General features: G+C 45.8%; 1 protein-coding gene across 2 annotated transcripts in view; it reads left to right on the top strand.

Annotated features, from left to right (window-relative positions):
* MLXIPL (MLX interacting protein like) overlaps positions 1-26,802 on the top strand; it is a 120,547-nt gene that overhangs the window by 54,557 nt on the left and 39,188 nt on the right. For both annotated transcript variants that reach the window (XR_014470293.1, XM_083172079.1), the window contains exons 5-7: positions 4,688-4,732; positions 6,682-6,856; positions 8,675-8,755. Coding sequence is in view for 1 of the 2 variants with exons in the window: in XM_083172079.1 (XP_083028205.1) it covers positions 4,688-4,732; positions 6,682-6,856; positions 8,675-8,755 (301 nt within the window). In the remaining variant the exon portion in view is untranslated. The remainder of the gene's footprint in view (positions 1-4,687; positions 4,733-6,681; positions 6,857-8,674; positions 8,756-26,802) is intronic.

The following is a 26,802-nucleotide window of genomic DNA, read 5'->3' on the forward strand; positions in this document are numbered from 1 at the left end:
CACATCCCAGCATGCCCTGCCACAGATTTTATATAATGGATTGCTAAAACTGTGGCAGGGCGTGCTGGGACATGTAGTTCCTCAGCAGCTGGATAGCCATTAGTTTAACACCACTGCATTAAAGGGATGTTGTTTGTTATAATGTGATAATCCATTTATCGAGCCTTTTGGTATTAATGTGTAATTTTTAGGCATATTCTGCTTTTGCCTTAAGGAAAGTACCTGTTATTAAGTTTTGCCACTAGGTGGCACCCTGCTGCAATAAGTGATACAAGGAAATAGTTACGTTCAGACATATTATATTATTATTATTATTATATTTTTATTTATAAAGTGCCACAAGTGGTACATATAGAACACATTAGAACAGTACAGGGTAAACAGAACTAGACATAACAGTGACAGAAGATCAAAAAGAGCACAATTAACAGCACAATTCATAGTACACAATACAGCTGAGATATAGGGACATAAGTGAGAAGAGATACAGGTGTAGATTGTAGGTGAGTTAGAGAGCTGAGATGTAGGGAAGTGAATGAGAATAGATGCAGGTATAGATTGTAGGTGAGAAGAGAGCTGTAGTTGAAAAGCAAGAAGGGTGCTGTGAGAACAGGAGGGAAGAGGACCCTGCTCTAAGGAGCTTACAATCTAGAAGGAGGGGGAGACAGACAGGTGACAGGAGGTGCAGGTAAGGAGACCTGAGGCAAGAAGTGAGGATGGCAGGACATGAGGCAGCAGGTAAAGAGAATGGACAAAGTAGTCATCTCCCTCCTATCCTCCTCTCCCCCCTCCACCTGCACCTTTGACCCGTAGCAGACCTGCACTGTGGCCCATGCCACAACACACCCTGCTAGGGGGCAGAAAGCATGCAGAGTGAATAGGTATAGCACAGGCTTGAGGAACCATAGCTCTGGTACAACAGTGTAGTTCAGAAAGATAGTGTCAAGATAGAGAAAAGAAAATAAGGACAGAGTTATGGTGTGTACACACGGGTACAATCACTCTGCGATTCTGACTATATAGTCAGAATCGTATCGCATGCAGATCGCAAGGGTTTTAAACCTTGCGATCCCGATGCGATTCCGATGCACGCTCCCGTATCGCACGGCAGAAAGTCTTGGCTGCCTTGACTACATAGTGCAGATCTGCGCTATATAGTCAAAACGTTATGCCATCGCATGCATGCCGTGCGATGCAATGCGATCTGATCGCATCGGGATTGCATCGTCGGCACATCTCACCGTGTGTACACACCATTAGGGTAGGCAGGGCAGCCGAGAGGAATGCCGGGCCCCGGTAAAAGTTTGGGGGCGTGGCCTAAGTGTGCGAGGTGTGGGCACCTCCCACACTTAGGCCACACCCCCAAAGTGTTTAGAGGAGGGTGAAAGAAAACTCTAAAAACTGTAATCTCAGCAACAGCACACACCTACAGCATGTGCTGTACTGATACCAGGCTCAGCATGACCTCTAACGCTGTCAGTGAGACACTCATGCTAAGCCTGCTGTCAGCACAGCACATGCTGTAGAAGTGTGTGCTGCTGTTGCTACCCGGGAGGGTTGAAGGGGGAAGGGAGGGGTTGGACCCTCCAGCAAGCCTGCGGGGACCCTCCAGCAAGCCTGGGCCTGGGTAATTAGTACCCGCTCCCCCTCCCTCTCGGCTGCCCTGAGGGTAGGTAGTGCAGGGTTGCCGACCCTCCCGGAATTTCCGGGAGTCCCCCGAAAATCGGGTCTCCCTCCCGGCCCCCCGGAAGGGTGGGCAACCCTCCCGGATTCAGGGGGGACCCCCGCTGACCCCCGGATCGCGGCATTAAAATGCCGCAATCCTCGGGTCTCAGAGGAGGGGGCGGAGCTAAAACGGCACAATCGCGTCATTTTAGCCCCGCCCTCTCCACGGAGATCCGTGAATTGGATGCTTTACCAGCATGTGGGCGGGGCTTAGTGATGTCACTCGCAAGCCCCGCCCCCCTGAGTGGCTGCTGAATCTCTCCTCTCCGGGCTTCTCCCGGAGAGGAGAATCTGAAAGTCGGCAACCCTGAGGTAGTGTGAGAAGCAGGTGTAGAGGGACATATACAGTGCACAGAGAACTGATGTAGAATCTAGCACACTGAAATGGATACACAGAAAATATGACTTGTGATATAAGGGTGAACAGAAAGTACTGGCTGTGAGCATAGGTCTTGGAGACCTGCAGGCAGGGAGCTCGGTGAGGGCTGTGTAGGCTGTACATTCACAATGTGTTGGAGGTGGTGAAGTCCTTAGCTCACTGTTGTATGTTGATAGCAGTATGTATGGGTGATATTAGAAGGTAGATGGTGTCCTCCCTGTCTTATCTCCGGAATATCTCCAATATTCTTACTAACATTTCCGCACACTTTACACTACACACAACACAGCTGCACACGGCAAACAGTCGTCCAGATTCAGATTATATAGAAATATCTCAGACCTGTGTCTGGCTCTTAATCAGGGTTGCCGACCCTCCCGGAATTTCCGGGAGTCTCCCGAAAATCGGGTACCCCCTCCCGGCCCCCGGAAGGGTGGGCAACCCTCCCGGATTCAGGGGGGACCCCCGCTGATCCCCGGATCGCGGCATTAAAATGCCGCAATCCTCAGGTCTCAGAGGAGGGGGCGGAGCTAAAACGGCACAATCGCGTCATTTTAGCCCCGCCCCCTCCATGGAGATCCCTGAATTAGCTGCTTTTACCAGTATGGGGGCGGGGCTTAGTGATGTCACTCGTAAGCCCCGCCCCCTGAGCGGCTGCGTAAACTCCCAGAGAGGAGAATGTTAAAGTCGGCAACCCTGCTCTTAATTGATAGCCCCACCCACAGCAAAAGGTTTCCTGCTAAGTGTGAATAGGTAAAGTCCAATACACCCCCACTAATACAATATCCTTTCCTGCCCAAATACAAACTAAACAATTACAAATGTAAGTTTTTCACTATCCAATTTACCAGCAGGGTTTTGTTACAGCAGGAAAAAAATCACTATGCAGGGATGCCAGGAGTAAGAATCCAATGTACCAGCAGGGTTATATACACACATGGGCGATGGAAGATATTTCTGATACCCCTTTCACATCGTACTTAATTACCGGGTTCATGCCGGTTTCTTGCCGGTTACTTCGTAAAATTGGTATTTTTATCATAAGTACCCCTATAAAGTCCAGAAGCAGAGCATTGTGTCCCTCCTGGAACGGGCCATGTTGGGAGGTAATGTAGCCTATAACTTGACTAGGGAGTCCTGACACAAATGACATAAAACAAAAGGTAATGACGGTCCTGCCCAAATGACCTAACAGTCTAGTGTGGGGAACACACTGTGCGATGAGATGCGCGCTCCCGTCACACATCTCATCGCACAGCTCAAAAAGTATGTACTGCACATATTTTTTGTACTAGATCTCTTCTCATTGCATTGCAAAACCTATGCAATGAGATGAGATATTGTATATAATAATTGTACCGTGTATGGGCACAGAATTACAATTTTGAAATTACTGGTTGGGAAACTGCATGTTCTCTGTCAATGTAGCAGATACAAAAATACTGTAGTGTACTTGTGCAGATTTAATTGTTTTTTCGGTACTTGTGTAGTTTCACAGCGGCAGAATCAGCATAGTGTTCCTGCGGTTAACGTAGTCAGTCAGAAGTAGCGTAATGTTCCCGCGGCCTATACGTTATCAGCATAGGCTGCCGCTGTGAAATGACACAAGTAACTACCGTACTGTTGCCGGGAACTGCATCTCTGTCCCTGGCAAGCCTAGTCAGCGCCTCTCTCTTACTGGCAGCGCCAGCATGATCCCCTCTCTTTGGCGGAGAGGGGATCATGCTGGCACCGGCGGAGAGGCGCTCCATCTGTTTGACACACAGGAGCGTCTCAGACGCTCCAGCAATGATAGAGGGTCCTGCATACGGCAGGGTACAGCAACCCTGCCTACAGGGTAAGGGGTTCTGTAGTGCCTTTTCAAACACCCACTAGCCATGGCAGCCCAAAGCATGGCGAGCGGATGTGTTACGCGTCCTCCCGACCTTTTCATACCCCCACTATCCACGTCGGCGTGAAGTAGAATTTATATAGTGTTGCGAGCCCCGCAAGGGGACGCGGATAACCTTACATGTAATCAGCTGCGCTCGCCACGCTTCGGGCTCGGTGGCTAGCTGCGCTCGCCACACTATATAAGATCAACTCCATGCCGACGTGGATAGTGGGAGTATGAAAAGGTCTGGAGGATGCGTAACGCGTCCCCTAGCGGGGCTTGCTGCGCTCTCCATGCTTCGGGCTGCCGTGGATAGTGGGTGTTTGAAAAGACACTACAGAACCCCTAACCCTGTAGGCAGGGTTGCTGTACCCTGCCGTAATAGCTACTCAGACGCAAGAGCGTCTCATTGCTGGAGCGTCTGAGATGGAGCGCCTCTCCGTGTGCGCTTACCCCTACACTTATCCTACATGCCTGCTCCTCATTGCTGACCAGCTGCACCGGGTAGTTTCGGTTATGTGTGAGCCTGCAGATCTGTGAAGATGCTTTTGTTTGCCTTAAACGCAAGCGTAGTAAAGAAAAATGCAGGCCCACTAATAAAACTAAAAACAGGTCCTACAATTGTATTTATTTAATCCAAATCTAGTGTTTAAGGAATAAAATAGATGCTTTGCAGTCTGCAATGTTATCTGTCAATGTGTTTCTTGCAGCTGCGGAAACTTCACCAGGATGGCAAGCCACTACAAGAACAAAAGGTTAGTATGGTGAAATATAAAAGCAAGCACATACTGTAGGCCCTTATTCAGATCTGATCACAGTACAAATTTGTTCTCAAAATGGGCAAAACCATGTGCACTGCAGGTGGGGCAGATGTAACATGTGCAGAGAGAGTTAGATTTGTGTGAGTTATTTTGTTTCTGTGCAGGGTAAATACTGACTGCATTATTTTTACAGTGCAATTTAGATTTCAGTTTCAACACACACCACCCAAATTTAACTCTCTCTGCACATGTTACATCTGCCCCACCTGAAGTGCACATGTTTTGCCCATCTTGAGAACAAATTTGTACTGCAATCAGTTCTGAATATGGCCTAGCATTTCTCCGCACCCCCCCCCCCCCCACACACACACACATACACGCACATAGATACATAATACCTGCTTTATACATTTCTCACCCAGATAATGCATAGAGTAAGTCTTGTAATGTGGGGCCAACATCTTTGTAGGGTACGTGGGATTCTTTGTCCATACCTGATGGGGTTGCCCCAGTGCTGGGTATTTTTCTGGATGGGGTAAATCTTTTGTGGGTGGAGAGAACTGAAGGGAAGTACTCCCTAAATACTGCTATTTTACAGTCATGCATTATTGTATACCTGTACGGAGGTGAGCAGAGGCCTGTCTGGCAATGGTAGACACAACATATGGGCGACATTTGTTTTTTTAAACACAGAACTTTTTCATACTTTACCATCTGCTTGGACTCCGAATGGGAACATTAAAGTGTGCTGAGCGCAGCGATAGTAGCGCAAGACACCTTGTCCAAAGATGGCAAGTGAAGCAGTACACTCATTTGGGGGTCCATCTGCTGAAAATTACAAATTGACATAAAAAACTTAGGGGGCTATGCAATCCAGGATCACGGCTGTCGATCCCTTCTGACAGCTGTGATATTGGCCCGTTTGCGGTCTGATCGGCTGCAGAACGACAGGCGGGATTCAATGTCCCTCCTGGGGGGCATGGCCGCAAAACCGGTCGTGGATTGGCGATCTGCGGCCGGGATCACGACTATCCACAGCAGTTACCGGCAGAACGGGCCTGATAACTTCTAAAGTCGGGCCCGTTCGGCCGTGATCCCGCTTCAGTGCTGTCACTAAAGACAGCATTGCATAGGGAGCGGCAGATTGCATACCCCCCTTAAACTCATGTCATACTTTTTCATGTGTTGACCATTTTCGACTCAACCTTTTGTCTGCCAACCATGTCCAAGTCAACCATTTGTTCACTTTTTGATTGTCTCCTGTTTATACAGTAACTGAGCTGGGAAGTAACAAGATTGGGCTGTACACGATAGATGGGCATGTAGAGACTTAAGGCCAAGACCTTCCAATGCCCACTCCCTCATCAGGCCCTTGCAATGCAATTGACTGGTGTGATTGAGGCTTTTTCTCATTGTTGGACCCATTGCACTGATAGGGAGGCCACATTGCTTAGACTCACCGATTCTGCCTTACTGTGGTAATTGGATTGATATGTATAGCCGGTACTTATGTATTATCTGGGCTCCCATGTTAAATGCACCCCATTTTTTCATACCCCTACTATCCAACTACGCATGGAGTTGATTTTATATAGTGTGGCGAGCGCAGCGAGCCACCGTGCCCGAAGCGTGGCGAGCGCAGCGAGGGGACGCGGTCTCATAAGAAAAACGGGAGCCAGATATTACATAAGTACCGTATAGCCTTATCATTTTAGCTTTCCTATTTTTTTAAGTGACTCCATTTTTTTATGCATTCGTTTTTGATTCATAGATACTAATAGTACTTATTGTGTGACTTAAGGAACATTAGTGTCTTTAAAGAGGAATTTATTTAAGTAGTAAGAAGAGAACCATATTTAATAAATGCATGAAATAAAATAATTCTATGGGAAATAATTTCATGTACAAATGTAGCTATTGCCGAATCTCCTTTCCTCGCACAGGGTGCCCCCTCCTGGAGAGGTAGTGAACTGTTCACTGGCCGATCCTTGATAGAAGAGTCATGTGGGAATGAGGAAGACATGCTGTATGATCTGGATTACTTCTTGACCGATATCTCAGACACCCTGTTCACCACAACGCACGGTCTACCTCCTTCTCATCAATATCCAGATTTTGGTATGTTTGTGTTTTGTTCCTTCTAACTTGTACTATAACATTTATAGGGACCATCATTTCTGTATGAGGCGAATGTTTATGCAGGATCCTATGTACTGTATGGGCTGTTTATATCAGGGGTACTCATGCTAACCAGGTGTCCTGCTTCATTAAAGTGTATATACAGTGAAATCAGCTTTTGCTAAACCAATCCAACGTTAATGAGAATTGTCTCACATGAAACACTATTTTTAGTATGTGGGAATTGTATGGTTATTATTAATCTAAAAAGGGGGATCTTCCTACTGTATAAATCATGGATAGGGCAGATGTACTAAGCCTTGGATAGATAAAACAGAGAGAGACAAAGTGCCAGCCAATGAGCTCCCAACTGTCATGATGCAGACTGTGCTAGAAACATTATATTTAGGAGCTGATTGGTTTGTAGTCTATCTCCCCCCCACCCCACTTTATCACTCGCCAAAGATAAGTACATCTCCCCAGTCCAGTCCAGTAGAGATGCTGGGTTTATTAAGTCCATCTTTTTTAAATGTGACTAAGGCCCTTATTCTAGTTCACTCTTTCTGACAAAATATTTCTTAAATGGACAAAACCATGTGCACTGCAGATGAGGCAGGTGTAAAACCCCACCCAAATCTAATTATCTCTGCACAAGTAACACCTGCCTCACCTGCAGTGCACATGGTTTTGTCCATCTAAGAAATATTTTGTCAGAAAGAGCGAACTAGAATAAGGGCCTAAGCGGAGAGAGTACATATGTTTATTCATTCTCTCACCTATGCAATATGGCTTCAGTTTGAAGTGAATTCTGTTGAACAACCTGCAGCTAATCAAAATGCTCACAGCAGCACAGTGTATTTCAGTAATAGAAAATTACAGTCATGTGGGAGGTGGAACTCTCTACACATCTGGTTGTTAGTAAGGATAGTTCTGCATGTGTCAGTAGCAATATCACTATGGGGGAAATTTACTAAGATGGGAGTTTTATTTCAGATGGACTGTTGCTATGGGCAACCAATCAGATACTATATTATTTTCTAGAAGGTGCTAAATCAATAAGAAGTAATGGTTTCCCATAGCAACATCCCATGCGGAATAGAACTGCCATCTTAGTAAATATCTCCTTATGGGCGTTATTTACTAAAGGGAAAATGCGGTAAAACCCCTGTTTTACCGTATTTTCCTATGTACTATTACCCGGCTGCACGGATTTTGCCGGGCAGGGTATCGCCACCTTTGGGTGGCGATACCCTATAGAAGCTTATGGGTTTTTTTCGCCCCTCGCCGACCCCCCCTCTCCCCCTTCCTTGGGCTTACCTTCTTGCAGGTCCTCCTGGACGCCGGAAGGTAAACCCTTCCTCCCCCTAGTAACGCAGCCGGACGTCCTTCCGGCTGCAGGGGGGAGGAGGGGGCGCCAGGGACAGCCTGCTTAGCTGTCCCTGGCGTGAAGGCAGCAGTAGGCGGCAGGGAGGAGATGGAGACCACAGACAGTACAGGTATCGCGGGGGGTCTCCGTTACCGCCGCACCGCGATGCCAGCCGCATATGTTAGTACATATGCGCTGGCATCGTGGCGGGCCGGCGGCGATGTATATTAATACATCCCGCCCTATGAGAGGAGGCTACAGAACGAGAAGTAGTCAGTGGCACATAGTAGTGATGCAATGCTCCTGTCTAACATGTTTCGTTGAGATGTGTAAATACCTCCATCATTCTTTATACCTCTAATGTGTTTATTCTGTTGGGTTGTGCGTAACTGGATTTTGTCACTATCGCTCTAATTGGCATATATTCCATATAACTCTGAATTCTATTACAGATTATGTTGGAAATGCAGATATGATACAGCCAGAGCTGGCCACGTTACAGCCTAGCCTGGATGACTTCATGGACATTTCAGGTACACTATGACTTTTCAAAGGGAAGTAAATGGTCTGTAAAGGTGATGTTACTTTGGCTAAAGTTAAGGAAAGCTGTCGGTAATATGGCATTAAACTAGCGGGTAATATATCACATGCGCAGAACCCACTGGATGCGTAAGCTGTGACACTAGGGTGTATTCAATGCCGGGGCGAGCTGTGACAGCGAGCAGTGCTGACTTCAACTGACCCCCTGTATACAACGGTTCCCCCTCACTCCGTTTTTGGAGAAAGGGGGAATCCGGGAAACAGCAAGACTTGCGGCTAAATGCAGCGGGCTCCCTGCATTAGCCGCAAGCCTCGCTGTTTGAGGGAATCCTCACCATTCCCCCGCCGCTGTCTCTTCTCTGTATGTTCTTTTGTCCGGCGGATTAGTGCTTCTCTCAGTGATATCAAACAGAATATAGAACCACAAGTGCAGTTAAAGCAGCTGTATACGGGAGTATGTAAAGCTCCCTGTATAAATTGTATGAAGAAAAAGAAGTATACAGCGCTAGGTTTGACTGAATAACAAGTTACACCATTTAACCAATAAAATGCATATATTATACAATATAAAAAAGACAATTAAACATTATCTATAGAGAATTCTCAAAGTAGGTCAATGAAAAAAATGGTGGGGGGATATATAAAAAACAGTCTGGATGGGTATTTGCTCCAGTGAAGGGGAATATAGCAACAGTTCAATGCACCAATGAGGTTGAATATTTACCAGATATAAGGTCGGATAGTCTGTCTCCTGTATTTTCGAGGAGAATTTAGAAAGGTCCCGGAGAATTGTCCAGCATTATGGATCCGGAATAACTCAGTAGAAAGGCAGGATGTTACGGCTGGGAAGGTATCAATACACCCAGGTGGGCCTTGGTATGCAGAACTGAGACTGTGGAATCCTTTTGAATTTTTCAAGCTGGTCCGGGTGGTGCACTTGCTTCTTCCTTACACCACTTGTCACGTGAGGTGGTCTGTCTGAAGCAGCGCATCCACGGCTCCTCTGTCCTGGCTGTGTGTCTCGCGGGTGTGGCGTATTTCTGAGGTGTTTAGGTGTTATTTATAAAACCGCGCTCTAATGTGTTATTATTTTGCTGCTATAGTTCTATATAGCGGCTATAGCCGCTATATAGCAGCTATAGCCGTATACATTATATTTACAGAAGATTACTCTACCTCTCCACTAGCCAGAAGAGGCGAGGTATAACGCTACTTTCAATAGTGCGGCGGGTCTTGCTGCATATACAAGTCTATGGGGAGAGCAGCGCGCACTGATAAGTCAAGGAATGCGGAAGTGCTGAGAGAAGCACTAATCCGCCGGACAAAAGAACATACAGAGAAGAGACAGCGGTGCCGAAAAGGGGACTCGGGACCGCAGCGGTAACTGATAGAGAATCCCGCCCTTGGAGAGAGAGAAAATTGACAGAGATAAAATACTTCTGTCATTTTATAGTCTGTGGTAGGTTGGTATTTTTTTCCACTTTGTCTCTCTCCTAGGTTTGATAGTTTGTGACCTTACAACCATCTTAAAAGGAAAATTCCATTTATCCATGGCAGCATGGCAAAAGTTTAAGATGCTTGTGACCATTACACTATTGGCTGGTATACTACATGAGTCATTACTGGGGGGTTTTTTTCTGTGTCACAGTGAGGGTTGTATCAAGCCTTGGAGAGAGAGATAAAGTTGAGTAGTTGCCCAAAGCAACCAATTAGTACTAAATATCTTTGCTGAAATAGAAAATGTACAGTCAATTCAGCTTCATTAAGGTGTCATACAGGTTACCAGATCTTTAGTCTGTCAAGTGCCTATGGAACAGCACAATGTAGAGCAGAGATATATAAGACATAACTAGAGAGCGATCGGTAAGCTAATGAGCAAACGCAAATTCTGTAGGTAGCCTTTAGAGCAGACCTCCGATTCAGGTGGTGGTGGGGGGGGGGGGGGGGTTTGTAAAGCAGACACACAGTCTATTGGCTATTGGCTGATGTATAATGCAGACCTCCAGTCAGATGGCTGGTGTATAAAGTAGTCCTCCAGCCAGGTGGTTAGTGCATAAAGTAGTCCTCCAGTCAGGTGTCTAATGTATAAGGAAGACCCCTACTCTTGAGGCTAGTGTATAAAAGCAGTTCTCAAGTCCCATGGTTAGAGTATGAAGTGAACCTCCATTCCTGTAGTTAGTGTGTAAAGCAGTCTTCCAGTCAGGTGGCTAGTGTATAAAAAAGACCCCTAGTCTTGTGGCTAGTGTATAAAGCAGTCCTCCAGTCGAATGGCTATTGTAAAAAACAGTCCTCCAGTCGAATGGCTATTGTATAAAACAGTCCTCCAGTCAGGTGGCTAGTGTATAAAGTAGTCCTCCAGTCAGGTGGCTAGTGTATAAAGTAGTCCTCCAGTCAGGTGGCTAGTGTATAAAGTAGTCCTCCAGTCAGGTGGCTAGTGTATAAAGTAGTCCTCCAGTCAGGTGGCTAGTGTATAAAGTAGTCCTCCAGTCAGGTAACTAGTGTATAAAGTAGTCCTCCAGTCAGGTGGCTAGTGTATAAAGCAGTCCTCCAGTAAGGTGGCTAGTGTATAAAGCAGTCCTCCAGTCCCATGGTTAGTGTGTAAAGCAGTCCTCCAGTCAGGTGGTTAGTGGCTAATGCAGTCCTTCAGTCAGGTGGCAATTGTATAAAGCAGTCCTCCAGTCGAATGGCTATTGTAAAAAACAGTCCTCCAGTCAATTGGCTAATGTATAAAACAGTCCTCCAGTCAGGTGGCTACAGGGCCGGTGCCGGGGGGGGTTGGTACCTGTGTAAAAAAACTTCCGTCCCCGGCGTCCCTGCTGAGTGCTGGTGCGTGCAGGGGTGTCCGTGCCGCCGGGGGAGCCTGCGGCGCTGTTATTGTGTATAAGCTTGTCGCGCCCGGCGGGGTCCCTACAGTGAATAGAAAATAACTAGCGCTTCCCGCTCCGCCGCGCGCATAGCGCTAGTTATTTTCTATTCACTGTAGGGACCCCGCCGGCTGCGACAAGCTTATACACAATAACAGCGCCGCAGGCTCCCCCGGTGGCACAGACACCCCTGCACGCACCAGCACTCAGCAGGGACGCCGGGGACGGAAGTTTTTTTTACACAGGTACCACAGTGCTGGGGGTGAGGGGCGAACTGCCGCCTTCCAGGTGCCGGCGCCCTAGGCAAATGCCTAGAGCTGCCTAGTGGTGGCGCCGGCCCTGGGTGGCTAGTGTATAAAGCAGTCCTCCAGTCAGGTGGCTAGTGTATAAAGTAGTCCTCCAGTCAGGTGGCTATTGTATAAAGCAGTCCTCCAGTCAGGTGGCTATTGTATAAAGCAGTCCTCCAGTCAGGTGGCTATTGTATAAAGCAGTCTTCCAGTCAGGTGGCTATTGTATAAAGCAGTCCTCCAGTCAGGTGGTTAGTGTATAAAGCAGTCCTCCAGTCAGGTGGCTATTGTATAAAGAAGTCCTTCAGTCCCATGGCTAGTGTGTAAAGCAGTCCTCCAGTCAGGTGGCTATTGTATAAAGCAGACCTTTAGTCCCATGGCTAGTGTGTAAAGCAGTCCTCCAGTCAGGTGGCTATTGTATAATGCAGTCCTCCAGTCAGGTGGTTAGTGTATAAAGCAGTCCTCCAGTCAGGTGGCTATTGTATAAAGCAGTCCTTCAGTCCCATGGCTAGTGTCTAAAGCAGTCTTCCAGTCAGGTGGCTAGTGTATAAAAAAGACCCCTAGTCTTGTGGCTAGTGTGTAAAGCAGTCCTCCAGTGAAGTGGTTTGTGTATAAAGAAGTCTTCCAGTCTGGTGGCTATTGTATAAAGCAGTCTCCAGTCAGGTGGCTAGTGTATAAAGCAGTCCTCCATTCAGGTGGCTAGTGTATAAAGTAGTCCTCCAGTCAGGTGGCTAGTGTATAAAGTAGCCCTCTAGTCAGGTGGTTAGTGTATAAAGCAGTCCTCCAGTCAGATGGCTAGTGTATAAAGTGGTCGTCCAGTCAGGTGGCTAGTGTATAAAGCAGTCCTCCAGTCAGGTGGCTAGTGTATAAAGCAGTCCTCCAGTCAGGTGGCTATTGTATAAAGTAGTTGTCCAGTCAGGTGGCTAGTGTATAAAGCAGTCCTCCAGTGAGGTGGCTAGTGTATAAAGTAGTCCTCCAGTCAGGTGGCTAGTGTATAAAGCAGTCCTCCAGTCAGATGGCTAGTGTATAAAGTGGTCGTCCAGTCAGGTGGCTAGTGTATAAAGCAGTCCTCCAGTCAGGTGGCTAGTGTATAAAGCAGTCCTCCAGTCAGGTGGCTATTGTATAAAGTAGTTGTCCAGTCAGGTGGCTAGTGTATAAAGCAGTCCTCCAGTGAGGTGGCTAGTGTATAAAGTACTCCTCCAGTCAGGTGGCTAGTGTATAAAGTAGTCCTCCAGTCAGGTGGCTAGTGTATAAAGTAGTCCTCCAGTCAGGTGGCTAGTGTATAAAGTAGTCCTCCAGTCAGGTGGCTAGTGTATAAAGTAGTCCTCCAGTCAGGTGGCTAGTGTATAAAGCAGTCCTCCAGTAAGGTGGCTATTGTATAAAGCAGTTCTGCTATCAGGTGGCTATTGTATAAATCAGTCCTCCAGTAAGGTGGCTATTGTTTAAAGCAGTCCTCCAGTAAGGTGGCTAGTTTATAAAGCAGTACTCCAATCGGGTGGCTATTGTATAAAGCAGTCCTCGAGTCCCATGGCTAGTGTATAAAGTAGTCCTCCAGTCAGGTGGCTAGTGTATAAAGTATTCCTCCAGTCAGGTGGCTAGTGTATAAAGTAGTCCTCCAGCCAGGTGGCTATTGTATAAAGCAGTCCTCCAGTAAGGTGGCTAATGTATCCCATGCCTAGTGTATAAAGTAGTCCTCCAGTCAGGTGGCTAGTGTATAAAGTAGTCCTCCAGTCAGGTGGCTATTGTATAAAGTAGTCCTCCAGTCAGGTGGCTATTGTATAAAGCAGTCCTCCAGTAAGGTGGCTTTTGTATAAAGCAGGTCTCCAATCAGGTGGCTATTGTATAAAGCAGTCCTCCAGTAAGGTGGCTATTGTATAAAGCAGTCCTCCCGTAATGTGGCTAGTGTATAAAGCAGTTCTCCAATCAGGTGGCTATTGTATAAAGCAGTCCTCGAGTCCCATGGCTAGTGTATAAAGTCCTCCAGTCAGGTGGCTAGTGTATAAAGCAGTCCTCCAGTCAGGTGGCTAGTGTATAAAGCAGTCCTCCAGCCAGGTGGCTATTGTATAAAGTAGTTGTCCAGTCAGGTGGCTAGTGTATAAAGCAGTCCTCCAGTGAGGTGGGGAGTGTATAAAGTAGTCCTCCAGTCAGGTGGCTAGTATATAAAGCAGTCCTCCAGTCAGATGGCTAGTGTATAAAGTGGTCGTCCAGTCAGGTGGCTAGTGTATAAAGCAGTCCTCCAGTCAGGTGGCTAGTGTATAAAGCAGTCCTCCAGTCAGGTGGCTATTGTATAAAGTAGTTGTCCAGTCAGGTGGCTAGTGTATAAAGCAGTCCTCCAGTGAGGTGGCTAGTGTATAAAGTACTCCTCCAGTCAGGTGGCTAGTGTATAAAGTAGTCCTCCAGTCAGGTGGCTAGTGTATAAAGTAGTCCTCCAGTCAGGTGGCTAGTGTATAAAGTACTCCTCCAGTCAGGTGGCTAGTGTATAAAGCAGTCCTCCAGTAAGGTGGCTATTGTATAAAGCAGTTCTGCTATCAGGTGGCTATTGTATAAAGCAGTCCTCCAGTAAGGTGGCTATTGTATAAAGCAGTCCTCCAGTAAGGTGGCTAGTGTATAAAGTAGTACTCCAATCGGGTGGCTATTGTATAAAGCAGTCCTCGAGTCCCATGGCTAGTGTATAAAGTAGTCCTCCAGTCAGGTGGCTAGTGTATAAAGTAGTCCTCCAGTCAGGTGGCTATTGTATAAAGTAGTCCTCCAGTCAGGTGGCTATTGTATAAAGCAGTCCTCCAGTAAGGTGGCTATTGTATAAAGCAGGTCTCCAATCAGGTGGCTATTGTATAAAGCAGTCCTCCAGTAAGGTGGCTATTGTATAAAGCAGTCCTCCCGTAAGGTGGCTAGTGTATAAAGCAGTTCTCCAATCAGGTGGCTATTGTATAAAGCAGTCCTCGAGTCCCATGGCTAGTGTATAAAGTCCTCCAGTCAGGTGGCTAGTGTATAAAGTGGTCGTCCAGTCAGGTGGCTAGTGTATAAAGCAGTCCTCCAGTCAGGTGGCTAGTGTATAAAGCAGTCCTCCAGTCAGGTGGCTATTGTATAAAGTAGTTGTCCAGTCAGGTGGCTAGTGTATAAAGCAGTCCTCCAGTAAGGTGGCTAGTGTATAAAGTAGTCCTCCAGTCAGGTGGCTAGTATATAAAGCAGTCCTCCAGTCAGATGGCTAGTGTATAAAGTGGTCGTCCAGTCAGGTGGCTAGTGTATAAAGCAGACCTCCAGTCAGGTGGCTAGTGTATAAAGCAGTCCTCCAGTCAGTTGGCTATTGTATAAAGTAGTTGTCCAGTCAGGTGGCTAGTGTATAAAGCAGTCCTCCAGTGAGGTGGCTAGTGTATAAAGTACTCCTCCAGTCAGGTGGCTAGTGTATAAAGTAGTCCTCCAGTCAGGTGGCTAGTGTATAAAGTAGTCCTCCAGTCAGGTGGCTAGTGTATAAAGTAGTCCTCCAGTCAGGTGGCTAGTGTATAAAGTACTCCTCCAGTCAGGTGGCTAGTGTATAAAGCAGTCCTCCAGTAAGGTGGCTATTGTATAAAGCAGTTCTGCTATCAGGTGGCTATTGTATAAAGCAGTCCTCCAGTAAGGTGGCTATTGTATAAAGCAGTCCTCCAGTAAGGTGGCTAGTGTATAAAGCAGTACTCCAATCGGGTGGCTATTGTATAAAGCAGTCCTCGAGTCCCATGGCTAGTGTATAAAGTAGTCCTCCAGTCAGGTGGCTAGTGTATAAAGTATTCCTCCAGTCAGGTGGCTAGTGTATAAAGTAGTCCTCCAGCCAGGTGGCTATTGTATAAAGCAGTCCTCCAGTAAGGTGGCTAATGTATTCCATGGCTAGTGTATAAAGTAGTCCTCCAGTCAGGTGGCTAGTGTATAAAGTAGTCCTCCAGTCAGGTGGCTATTGTATAAAGTAGTCCTCCAGTCAGGTGGCTATTGTATAAAGCAGTCCTCCAGTTAGGTGGCTATTGTATAAAGCAGTCCTCCCGTAAGGTAGCTAGTGTATAAAGCAGTTCTCCAATCAGGTGGCTATTGTATAAAGCAGTCCTCGAGTCCCATGGCTAGTGTATAAAGTCCTCCAGTCAGGTGGCTAGTGTATAAAGTAGTCCTCCAGTCAGGTGGCTATTGTATAAAGCAGTCCTCTATTAAGGTGGCTATTGTATAAACCAGTTCTCCAATCAGGTGGCTATTGTATAAAGCAGTCCTCCAGTAAGGTGGCTAGTGTATAAAGCAGTTCTCCAATCGGGTGGCTATTGTATAAAGCAGTCCTCGAGTCCCATGGCTATTGTATAAAGTAATCATCCAGTCAGGTGGCTAGTGTATAAAGCAGTCCTCCAGTCAGGTGACTAGTGTATAAAGTAGTCCTCCAGTCAGGTGGCTATTGTATAAAGCAGTCCTCCAGTAAGGTGGCTATTGTATCCCATGGCTAGTGTATAAAGTTGTCATCCAGTCAGGTGGCTAGTGTATAAAGTAGTCCTCCAGTCAGGTGGCTATTGTATAAAGCAGTCCTCCAGTAAGGTGGCTATTGTATAAAGCAGTCCTCCAGTAAGGTGGCTAGTGTATAAAGCAGTTCTCCAATCAGGTGGCTATTGTATAAAGCAGTCCTCGAGTCCCATGGCTAGTGTATAAAGTCCTCCAGTCAGGTGGCTATTGTATAAAGCAGTCCTCTAGTAAGGTGGCTATTGTATAAACCAGTTCTCCAATCAGGTGGCTATTGTATAAAGCAGTCCTCCAGTAAGGTGGCTAGTGTATAAAGCAGTTCTCCAATCGGGTGGCTATTGTATAAAGCAGTCCTCGAGTCCCATGGCTATTGTATAAAGTAATCATCCAGTCAGGTGGCTAGTGTATAAAGCAGTCCTCCAGTCAGGTGACTAGTGTATAAAGTAGTCCTCCAGTCAGGTGGCTATTGTATAAAGCAGTCCTCCAGTAAGGTGGCTATTGTATCCCATGGCTAGTGTATAAAGCAGTCCTCCAGTCAGGTGGCTATTGTATAAAGAAGTCCTTCAGTCCCATGGCTAGTGTGTAAAGCAGTCCTCCAGTCAGGTGGCTATTGTATAAAGCAGACCTTTAGTCCCATGGCTAGTGTGTAAAGCAGTCCTCCAGTCAGGTGGCTATTGTATAATGCAGTCCTCCAGTCAGGTGGTTAGTGTATAAAGCAGTCCTCCAGTCAGGTGGCTATTGTATAAAGCAGTCCTTCAGTCCCATGGCTAGTGTCTAAAGCAGTCTTCCAGTCAGGTGGCTAGTGTATAAAAAAGACCCCTAGTCTTGTGGCTAGTGTGTAAAGCAGTCCTCCAGTGAAGTGGTTTGTGTATAAAGAAGTCTTCCAGTCTGGTGGCTATTGTATAAAGCAGTCTCCAGTCAGGTGGCTAGTGTATAAAGCAGTCCTCCATTCAGGTGGCTAGTGTATAAAGCAGTCCTCCAGTGAGGTGGCTAGTGTATAAAGTAGTCCTCCAGTCAGGTGGCTAGTGTATAAAGTAGCCCTCTAGTCAGGTGGTTAGTGTATAAAGCAGTCCTCCAGTCAGATGGCTAGTGTATAAAGTGGTCGTCCAGTCAGGTGGCTAGTGTATAAAGCAGTCCTCCAGTCAGGTGGCTAGTGTATAAAGCAGTCCTCCAGTCAGGTGGCTATTGTATAAAGTAGTTGTCCAGTCAGGTGGCTAGTGTATAAAGCAGTCCTCCAGTGAGGTGGCTAGTGTATAAAGTAGTCCTCCAGTCAGGTGGCTAGTGTATAAAGCAGTCCTCCAGTCAGATGGCTAGTGTATAAAGTGGTCGTCCAGTCAGGTGGCTAGTGTATAAAGCAGTCCTCCAGTCAGGTGGCTAGTGTATAAAGCAGTCCTCCAGTCAGGTGGCTATTGTATAAAGTAGTTGTCCAGTCAGGTGGCTAGTGTATAAAGCAGTCCTCCAGTGAGGTGGCTAGTGTATAAAGTACTCCTCCAGTCAGGTGGCTAGTGTATAAAGTAGTCCTCCAGTCAGGTGGCTAGTGTATAAAGTAGTCCTCCAGTCAGGTGGCTAGTGTATAAAGTAGTCCTCCAGTCAGGTGGCTAGTGTATAAAGTAGTCCTCCAGTCAGGTGGCTAGTGTATAAAGCGGTCCTCCAGTAAGGTGGCTATTGTATAAAGCAGTTCTGCTATCAGGTTGCTATTGTATAAAGCAGTCCTCCAGTAAGGTGGCTATTGTTTAAAGCAGTCCTCCAGTAAGGTGGCTAGTTTATAAAGCAGTACTCCAATCGGGTGGCTATTGTATAAAGCAGTCCTCGAGTCCCATGGCTAGTGTATAAAGTAGTCCTCCAGTCAGGTGGCTAGTGTATAAAGTATTCCTCCAGTCAGGTGGCTAGTGTATAAAGTAGTCCTCCAGCCAGGTGGCTATTGTATAAAGCAGTCCTCCAGTAAGGTGGCTAATGTATCCCATGGCTAGTGTATAAAGTAGTCCTCCAGTCAGGTGGCTAGTGTATAAACTAGTCCTCCAGTCAGGTGGCTATTGTATAAAGTAGTCCTCCAGTCAGGTGGCTATTGTATAAAGCAGTCCTCCAGTAAGGTGGCTATTGTATAAAGCAGGTCTCCAATCAGGTGGCTATTGTATAAAGCAGTCCTCCAGTAAGGTGGCTATTGTATAAAGCAGTCCTCCCGTAAGGTGGCTAGTGTATAAAGCAGTTCTCCAATCAGGTGGCTATTGTATAAAGCAGTCCTCGAGTCCCATGGCTAGTGTATAAAGTCCTCCAGTCAGGTGGCTAGTGTATAAAGTGGTCGTCCAGTCAGGTGGCTAGTGTATAAAGCAGTCCTCCAGTCAGGTGGCTAGTGTATAAAGCAGTCCTCCAGTCAGGTGGCTATTGTATAAAGTAGTTGTCCAGTCAGGTGGCTAGTGTATAAAGCAGTCCTCCAGTGAGGTGGCTAGTGTATAAAGTAGTCCTCCAGTCAGGTGGCTAGTGTATAAAGCAGTCCTCCAGTCAGATGGCTAGTGTATAAAGTGGTCGTCCAGTCAGGTGGCTAGTGTATAAAGCAGTCCTCCAGTCAGGTGGCTAGTGTATAAAGTAGTTGTCCAGTCAGGTGGCTAGTGTATAAAGCAGTCCTCCAGTGAGGTGGCTAGTGTATAAAGTACTCCTCCAGTCAGGTGGCTAGTGTATAAAGTAGTCCTCCAGTCAGGTGGCTAGTGTATAAAGTAGTCCTCCAGTCAGGTGGCTAGTGTATAAAGTAGTCCTCCAGTCAGGTGGCTAGTGTATAAAGTAGTCCTCCAGTCAGGTGGCTAGTGTATAAAGCAGTCCTCCAGTAAGGTGGCTATTGTATAAAGCAGTTCTGCTATCAGGTGGCTATTGTATAAAGCAGTCCTCCAGTAAGGTGGCTATTGTATAAAGCAGTCCTCCAGTAAGGTGGCTAGTGTATAAAGCAGTACTCCAATCGGGTGGCTATTGTATAAAGCAGTCCTCGAGTCCCATGGCTAGTGTATAAAGTAGTCCTCCAGTCAGGTGGCTAGTGTATAAAGTATTCCTCCAGTCAGGTGGCTAGTGTATAAAGTAGTCCTCCAGCCAGGTGGCTATTGTATAAAGCAGTCCTCCAGTAAGGTGGCTAATGTATCCCATGGCTAGTGTATAAAGTAGTCCTCCAGTCAGGTGGCTAGTGTATAAACTAGTCCTCCAGTCAGGTGGCTATTGTATAAAGTAGTCCTCCAGTCAGGTGGCTATTGTATAAAGCAGTCCTCCAGTAAGGTGGCTATTGTATAAAGCAGGTCTCCAATCAGGTGGCTATTGTATAAAGCAGTCCTCCAGTAAGGTGGCTATTGTATAAAGCAGTCCTCCCGTAAGGTGGCTAGTGTATAAAGCAGTTCTCCAATCAGGTGGCTATTGTATAAAGCAGTCCTCGAGTCCCATGGCTAGTGTATAAAGTCCTCCAGTCAGGTGGCTAGTGTATAAAGTGGTCGTCCAGTCAGGTGGCTAGTGTATAAAGCAGTCCTCCAGTCAGGTGGCTAGTGTATAAAGCAGTCCTCCAGTCAGGTGGCTATTGTATAAAGTAGTTGTCCAGTCAGGTGGCTAGTGTATAAAGCAGTCCTCCAGTGAGGTGGCTAGTGTATAAAGTAGTCCTCCAGTCAGGTGGCTAGTGTATAAAGCAGTCCTCCAGTCAGATGGCTAGTGTATAAAGTGGTCGTCCAGTCAGGTGGCTAGTGTATAAAGCAGTCCTCCAGTCAGGTGGCTAGTGTATAAAGTAGTTGTCCAGTCAGGTGGCTAGTGTATAAAGCAGTCCTCCAGTGAGGTGGCTAGTGTATAAAGTACTCCTCCAGTCAGGTGGCTAGTGTATAAAGTAGTCCTCCAGTCAGGTGGCTAGTGTATAAAGTAGTCCTCCAGTCAGGTGGCTAGTGTATAAAGTAGTCCTCCAGTCAGGTGGCTAGTGTATAAAGCAGTCCTCCAGTAAGGTGGCTATTGTATAAAGCAGTTCTGCTATCAGGTGGCTATTGTATAAAGCAGTCCTCCAGTAAGGTGGTTATTGTATAAAGCAGTCCTCCAGTAAGGTGGCTAGTGTATAAAGCAGTACTCCAATCGGGTGGCTATTGTATAAAGCAGTCCTCGAGTCCCATGGCTAGTGTATAAAGTAGTCCTCCAGTCAGGTGGCTAGTGTATAAAGTATTCCTCCAGTCAGGTGGCTAGTGTATAAAGTAGTCCTCCAGCCAGGTGGCTATTGTATAAAGCAGTCCTCCAGTAAGGTGGCTAATGTATCCCATGGCTAGTGTATAAAGCAGTCCTCCAGTCAGGTGGCTATTGTATAAGTAGTCCTCCAGTCAGGTGGCTATTGTATAAAGCAGTCCTCCCGTAAGGTAGCTAGTGTATAAAGCAGTTCTCCAATCAGGTGGCTATTGTATAAAGCAGTCCTCGAGTCCCATGGCTAGTGTATAAAGTAGTCCTCCAGTCAGGTGGCTAGTGTATAAAGTAGTCCTCCAGTCAGGTGGCTATTGTATAAAGCAGTCCTCTAGTAAGGTGGCTATTGTATAAACCCGTTCTCCAATCAGGTGGCTATTGTATAAAGCAGTCCTCCAGTAAGGTGGCTAGTGTATAAAGCAGTTCTCCAATCGGGTGGCTATTGTATAAAGCAGTCCTCGAGTCCCATGGCTATTGTATAAAGTAATCATCCAGTCAGGTGGTTAGTGTATAAAGCAGTCCTCCAGTCAGGTGACTAGTGTATAAAGTAGTCCTCCAGTCAGGTGGCTATTGTATAAAGCAGTCCTCCAGTAAGGTGGCTATTGTATCCCATGGCTAGTGTATAAAGTTGTCATCCAGTCAGGTGGCTAGTGTATAAAGTAGTCCTCCAGTCAGGTGGCTATTGTATAAAGCAGTCCTCCAGTAAGGTGGCTATTGTATAAAGCAGTCCTCCAGTAAGGTGGCTAGTGTATAAAGCAGTTCTCCAATCAGGTGGCTATTGTATAAAGCAGTCCTCGAGTCCCATGGCTAGTGTATAAAGTCCTCCAGTCAGGTGGCTAGTGTATAAAGTAGTCCTCCAGTCAGGTGGCTAGTGTATAAAGCAGTCCTCCAGTAAGGTGGCTATTGTATAAAGCAGTTCTCCAATCAGGTGGCTATTGTATAAAGCAGTCCTCCAGTCCCATGGCTAGTGTCTAAAGCAGACCTTCAGTCCTATGGCTAGTGTATAAAGCAGACCTTCAGTCCCATGGCTAGTGTATAAAGCAGACCTTCAGTCCCATGGCTAGTGTATAATGCAGTGCAGTCTAGCCTCCTCCTCTTGTGATTCTGCAGGACAGCCAGGTGCTTTAACTTTTTTTAACATCTGTAAATCTGTTTACATTGTAATTTTGATGCTTATCGGAATGGACCATGGGTACTTATGTATTATCTGGGCTCCCATGTTAAATGCACCCCATTTTTCCATACTCCTACTATCCAACTACACATGGAGTTGATTTTATATAGTGTGGCGAGCGCAGCGAGCCACCTTGCCCGGAACGTGGCGAGCGCAACGAGCCCCGCGAGGGGACGCGGTCTCATAAGAAAAACGGGAGCCCAGATATTACATAAGTACCGGACCATGTTTATAGAGATCCTGTATTACTTAACATTTTAATACTTGTATGAAGCAGTCACAATAATAATAGTCAGACTACAAACACGGCACAGATTTTATTTTTGTCCTCTATTCAAAATGCTAATTTTGGAGAAACAACATAAAGCTCAAAGAAAGAGGATATGAGGAACCCGTGGAAGTATTTGGGGAGAGGAAGAAATTACTGTCACCACCCTGCAAGACACTCCCCGCCAGCCCCCCTTCCTGTGTTGGATACTTTCCATTTCAACTCAGGCTGATGCAACTATGTCAGATATTACATTGCCTCCAAATTGTAACTAGTGGTATTACACCTTATTCAGATCTGATCACAGAACAAATTTCTCCTAAAAATGGGCAATACTGTGTGCACTGCAGGTGGGGCAGATGTAACATGTATAGGGGGTATGCAATGTTGGATCACGGCTGTCGATACCCGCCGACAGCCGTGATCCAGGCCCATTTGCGGTTATATCGACCGCATAACGACAGACTGGATTCAATGTCCCGCCTGCCGATGGTCGCAAAGGGGGCGTGGCCGTGGAAATGGCCGTGGATTGTCGATCTGCGGCCCTGATAATGACAATCCACGGCCGTTATCGGCAGAATAGGCCCGACAGCTTTTGAAGTCGGGCCCGTTCTGCCGTCATCCCGCATCAATGCTGTTGTTAATGACAGCATTGAATAGGGAGCCGCTGCTATTTCCCATGTCGGAAATAGCAGCGGCAGATTGCATACCCCCCTAAGAGAGAGTTAGATTTTTGTGAGTTATTTTGTTCCTGTGCAGGGTATATACTGGCTGCATTATGTTTACACTGCAATTTACATTTCAGTTTCAACACACCCCACCCCTCTCTCTGCACATGTTACATCTGCCCCACCTGCAGTGCACATGGTTTTGCCCATTTTGAGGACAAATTTGTACTGCAATCAGATCTGAAGAAGGGCCTTTATCCTCTGACCTGCTACATACTTCCAGTCATTCAGTGACCTTTTTGTGTAAATGAAACTTGAATTATAACCCACCAGCCAATCAGCTCCTAATTGTCATGTAACTGTGAAGTGAGCTGATTGGCTGGTGGGTTATCACCTTCCACTTTATTACTCCACCAGGCCCAATATATCTGCCTCAGTATGACAATGGGTGTGGATTATTAGATAGACAGTCAATAGGTCCACCCCCAAAAGGTCGACAGGGTCAAAAGGTCGACATGACAAAGGTCGACAAATGAAAAATCTGACATGAGTTTTTCATGTTTTGTTTGTCAATGTTGACATGGACCCCCAATTAGTTGAATGTGTACCCTCGGGTGGCTCACTTCATCCGCAATGCTTCATTGCATCACTACGCTTGTCCCTCCATGCCGACATGGATGGTGAAGTAAGAACAAGACAGTTTAAAAAAACAAACAAAAAAAAACATGAAAAACTCATGTCGAACTTGTCATGTGTCTTCCTTTTTCATGTCAAACTTTTGACTTTTTTGACCTATGGCATGTTGACCTTTTGACCCTGTCAACCTTTTGACATGTCGATCTATTGCATGTCGACCTTTCGGGGTAGACCTATTGACAGTCTATCTAGACACTGTATAGCTTTCAACCGGAACCATATGACAATAGCACCACCAGCAGTTACACCAGTAAGTGTAGAGTAGTGTGCACACGGGGCAATTCTTGTAAGTGATTTTGTCTACATTGCCAAAATCGCTAAGTACAGTAGGTTCGCTTGAATTGCCCCATGTTCACACAGCGGGCGATAGCGCCCAGCGAGGTAGTCAGTGCAGGCAAGAATATTCTTGCTACACTGTATATATGGCCTCGGCTCCCGGGGCTGGCAGGATGTAGTCAGCCATCTCTCTAATGGCGTAACTACATCTTGATACACACGGGGCTCAGCCAATATCACCGGGGCTGAGTCCCGTGTGTACGTGGCTTCACGGTAAACATTGCATAGCGATCCTTTATAACAGATGTCACAAAGTAATAGAAATACAGTGGTTTAACATATCTTAAAATGAGCGGGGTGACTGCAGTTCCTCAGGCTCATGGTATATCATTATATATAAATACACACGCACCCTCAGCTCCTCATTACTCCGTACATCGCCAGAGAATCATTGTTAGAACAAATGAGGAACCACCTGCAGTGAAAGAGACAGATTGAGACTGGTCAATGTAAATGTGACAGTGGCCAAGGAGAGTAAAAGAAGGAGGAAGACAGCACGAGAACCACAGAGAGAAAGAGAGAGGGATTCCCACACTGCGGGAGATGGCTGGGCTGCAGAACTGGTCCTTAGATCGCACAACTGGGATTACAGGTATTCCCATTCCCGGAGGATACTATAATTAGGGCTAGGATTTCTGAAGTATCTGTAGCACTGATCAACTTACATGGTGTGACTCAGTCGCTTTAACTCTGTCATTAGAATTTGGGTAAATTTACAAAGCCTAGAGCTCGATTATTTTCAATTCTTTTAAGTTAGCCTTATATTATAGGAAAATATTAGGTAAAAAAAAAAAGCTGCATTTTAGCATTTTTTTTACTGAAAAACTGTTTTATCGTGGCGAATAGGATACCCCCCATAATGTGTGTATTATATTATATCACTATATTTGCATGTATGTTTATACTTTTTCTGAACATTCTCACGAGAATGGGAGGAGTAAAGTTGTCATACTAAATCTGTCTCTTTAGCTTTGACGTTTTAATGTTTGTTTGTTTGTTTTTATATATAGTAACTGGTATGAATATATACAATATGTGCACTAGTCATAGATAATATATCATTTCAATGGGAAACTTATGATCCCATTATAGACAAAATTAGTTTGAAAAGTGAGATATGTTCCTGGTTTACATAAATAACGGATTATACCCCAACCTCGTCCTCATGGCATGCAAACAGTCCTGGCTTTTTTTTTTTTATATCCATGCTTAGACGCAGATGGTTACAGTACATCAGAATAACTGAGGTACTAATTACATCATAGCTGTCCTAAAAAGCTGGACTGTTAGGGGAAGATGTACTGTTCCCTGAAAATGATCAAATGGAGAGTGATCAACCACCAACCAATCAGCTCGTACCTGTCATTTTTCAAACACAGCCTGTGACATGGCAGGTAGGAGCTGATTGGCTGGTGGTTTATCACTCTCCATTGTATCACTTTTTAAGCTTAGTACATCTGGCCCTAAGTGCGCATTGAGACCCGTGGTTGGGAACTCCCGCATAATTGGATGAATTTACTAATGCAGTTTGTTTCTTATTTAAATTGCGCTGCCCTGAAATCAACGGCTTGGTACTTTCCTCACCCCTTGCTGTTGGACTCATGGGCCTGATTCTGGTTAGTTTGCAAAAGCGAACTCCTTCTTCAATGGATGAAACCATGCTGCACTGCAGCTGGGGCTGATGTAACAGGTGCAGAGAGAGTTACATTTGGGGGAGTTGTTTTGCAATACTGGCTGTTTTATTCTTAAGGTCCATACGTCACCCAAATGTAACTCTCAAAAGGAGTTTGCTTTTGAAAACCAATCAGAATCAGGCCCAAGGTGTATTCGTTTTGGACAGGCATGTACAACCTGCGGCCCTCCAGATGTTGTGAAACTACACATCCCAGCATGCCTTGCCATAGTATTGCTATTAGGGAATGCTAAAACTATTGCAAGGCATGCTGGGATGTGTAGTTTCACAACAGCTGGAGGGCCGCAGGTTGTACATGCCTGTCCAAAACGAATACACCTTGGGCCTGATTCTGACATGCCTGGTTTTCTATTAACCTTAGATCACAGTCTATTTTATTTAGGATAAAATTAAGCATATTCTAAATTTGTAATTCAGCCTAGGAATTTTACTTTGTACTATGTACTATATGGTAATACTTACTATAGGCTTCTGTTATGAACAAATTATATAGTAACTCTTTCGGTTCTTGTGTAATATCTGGGCGCCCGTTTTTTTCATTGTATTGCATTGCATCGCATCGCACTACTTAAGGCATGCGATGCAATGCAATGTGATTTTTCATTGTAAAGACCAGATTTTTAATTGTATAGTCACCCATGGGTGATTTCATACCCCCACTATCCAACTACACATGGAGTTGATTTTATATAGTGTGGGGGGGGGGCAGCGAGCCACCGAGCTCGAAGCGTGGCGAGCCCCGCGAGGGGACGCAGAATACATGTAAAGTAATCCGCGTCCCCTTGCGGGGCTCGCTGCGCTCGCCACTCTATATAAAATCAACTCCATGCGTAGTTGGATAGTGGTGGTATGAAATCACCCATGGCTGACTATACAATTAAAAATCGGGTCTTTACAATGAAAAATCACATTGCATTACATTGCATCGCATTGCATGCCTTAAGTAGTGGCATGCAATGAAAAAATCAGGTGCCCAGATAATACACAAGTACCACTCTTTCCATATATTTGCAGACGGTCTTAATACATCTCACCCATCTTTCTGATGCTCTCTGCCATGCCCAATAGATCAGCACTCATATGTTTGTAAAAGATTATATGGGCACTTGTAATTCACTACTTCATCATACTGTACACCACATTTCGGACAGCCAATTAGAGGCAATTAAGGCCAATATGTTTTTTTTTTGTAATATGTTACAGTATAACATTTCATATTTGTTGATCTGGTATGAAAAGACAACATCAGTACAGCAAAAAAAAAGCAAAAAAACAAGATTCCCGTGTGATCAATCCCCTATACCAGTGGTTCCCAACCTTTTTTCTCTCCCGTACCCCTTGATTAGGCTTTTCATTGATGAGTACCCCCTCCTCTCAATTTAATATATAGACAGTACTTATGAGTGGAGTGGAA

This window comes from Crinia signifera, chromosome 2, assembly GCF_055691185.1.
Source record: "Crinia signifera chromosome 2, ASM5569118v1, whole genome shotgun sequence".
Taxonomy (NCBI): Eukaryota; Metazoa; Chordata; class Amphibia; order Anura; family Myobatrachidae; genus Crinia; species Crinia signifera.